The following is a 2,025-nucleotide window of genomic DNA, read 5'->3' as shown; positions in this document are numbered from 1 at the left end:
TCACTACCAGACCAGGTCCTCTAAGCCAGATGACAGCTCCAAACCTGGTCAATGCTTCTTTGACTGAGGAAAGCTTCATATCTGACAAAAAGGTGCCCTTTCAGCAACTGTTCCATTGATGGGTGGTACAGAAGTGAGGACAGATGCTGCAGGAGAGTCAGGCATGGAAACAGGTGGGACGCCAGATGATGTGGGACCTCTTACAAGTGTACTGGGATCACTGCTAACATTGGGCATGGTTGGGACTGCGGACTCAGTTGGTGCGAGAGAGTTGGGAGAGGGAATGGGTTGTGAGTGTCTAGTGGGTGCTGGGTCGTTAACAGGAAGGAGGGAAGAGAAGAAGGGGTAACAATATGTTTCACTCTATGTACCACCTTTTGGATGTCACCATTAGAACATGAGGTAGTTGGCATGGGGATAGAACTAGCATTTGCAAGGTGAACTGTGCCCATTGCAAGCAATAAGTGTGAGCAAATGACCAATAGCCATTTTCGAGATTTGACAGAGAATAAAATGAGAGAAGGATTCAGTGAATGACTGAACATCCATTTTATACTGGTTCACTGGCAAATCTTCCAGCCACAACTTGACTGCACACAGAAAAAAAAGCTACCAGTAGTCATATACATGCCAATTCCTGGCAGTGTAAGACACAATAGGTATCACAAGATGGTAAGGGTTGACTCAGGGTTGGGAGTAGAAACAACACAAGATGGTGAAAAAGGGGGAAGCACTGATGAATTTTAATCCATTTGTCATCCAAAAAAAGTGATCCCTTCATAATTTGGCCAATCTACAATCCGACTACAATTCTGATTATTTCCATATTTTATTGCTTCTTCAGTTAGTATAGCCAAATCATCTATGTTTGGAAATGCATACTGGACCCTGACAACAGCACACCAATCTTGTCACCAACAGTTACTCTGATTTTTCATAATGCATAGCCATACCTTCTGTATTTGGAGATGTGCTCTGGATTCTGAAAATAGCACCTGACATTGTCACTAGTAATGACTATTTTTATCTATACATTATTACTATTTTTCATTTAAAGGTGCCAATTTCTATATTTGGAAGTCTGCCCTGGACCCTGAAATAAATCACATGATCAATTATGTTACTTATCATTTGGATCAATCCTGGGACTAGTCCTGTCTGAAAATCCTCAGGAATACACCCTCACAGGACTCATAAAATGGCTGGCACACCAGCCAAATTAGTGTAATACAATTACATTTAGACCACAATACATATTCAGAAAGAACCAGAAAATCACCCATGGTCCATTCATTTTGCACTCAACTGTATGTCCAACTTTTGAAATGTGTCATAGCCCATTAGTAAACTTTGTAGTCTATTTCTGACTTTTGTAGTGCATTATTCATTTTTGTAGAGGTCTTTATCTTCGTCAACAGTCTACCCATGAAAGCAATGTTCACTGCCTGGCAGCCTCCTTCTCTCTTAGAGACTCTGCTGCTCTCCTTGCCGTCTGTCACACACCTTCTGAAACATCAAATATGCCCTGCTATGCTTGCACAACAGCCCTTCCTGACATCAGAACTCTGATGATTTGCATCCAGAATGCACATGCCAGTGGTGCAAAGATATCAGTATCCACCAAGCCCATCTTACACACTCCTACTCCTCAGCACCAGCCCTTACCACAATTACCTTTGCATTTGAACCCCTCCACAATTGCCTTTGGAGAATGACGGTTCATCTGGCTGGACGCCATTTCAGAGAGATTCACTATTCACCCCTATTCAGTTGTCTCCAGTACAACCATCATCTCCCCATTTACCCATGGAGGAACTAACAGTCTCTTTGCCCCAAAATACAGACTGCTACCTCCCCCATGTTGAAGCCACTCCACCAAGATCACCTTTGCTTCAGAATAACTCCAACTCTCCACCTTTACAGAACTTTCCATCACCACCTCACCACTACCACTATCCTCATCCATCCCAACAGCACTCTCATCCATGTCTTCACTGCCTGCAATCTCTTTCTGGGCAAAAACCC

At 43.1% G+C, this 2,025-nt stretch overlaps 1 pseudogene across 1 annotated transcript in view; it reads right to left on the bottom strand.

Annotated features, from left to right (window-relative positions):
* Positions 1-1,038: 1,038 nt before the first annotated feature.
* Positions 1,039-2,025, bottom strand: part of LACBIDRAFT_399345 — a pseudogene marked incomplete at both ends in the record, with an annotated part of 3,996 nt that continues 3,009 nt past the window's right edge. The window contains 3 exons of the mRNA in view: positions 1,039-1,164; positions 1,756-1,762; positions 1,821-1,987. Of these exons, the coding sequence occupies positions 1,039-1,164; positions 1,756-1,762; positions 1,821-1,987 (300 nt within the window). The remainder of the gene's footprint in view (positions 1,165-1,755; positions 1,763-1,820; positions 1,988-2,025) is intronic.

Source organism: Laccaria bicolor, genomic scaffold, assembly GCF_000143565.1.
Source record: "Laccaria bicolor S238N-H82 LACBIscaffold_49 genomic scaffold, whole genome shotgun sequence".
Classification (NCBI taxonomy): Eukaryota; Fungi; Basidiomycota; class Agaricomycetes; order Agaricales; family Hydnangiaceae; genus Laccaria; species Laccaria bicolor.
Note: the sequence above shows the minus strand (reverse complement) of the source record. Positions and strands in the feature narration are given on the sequence as shown.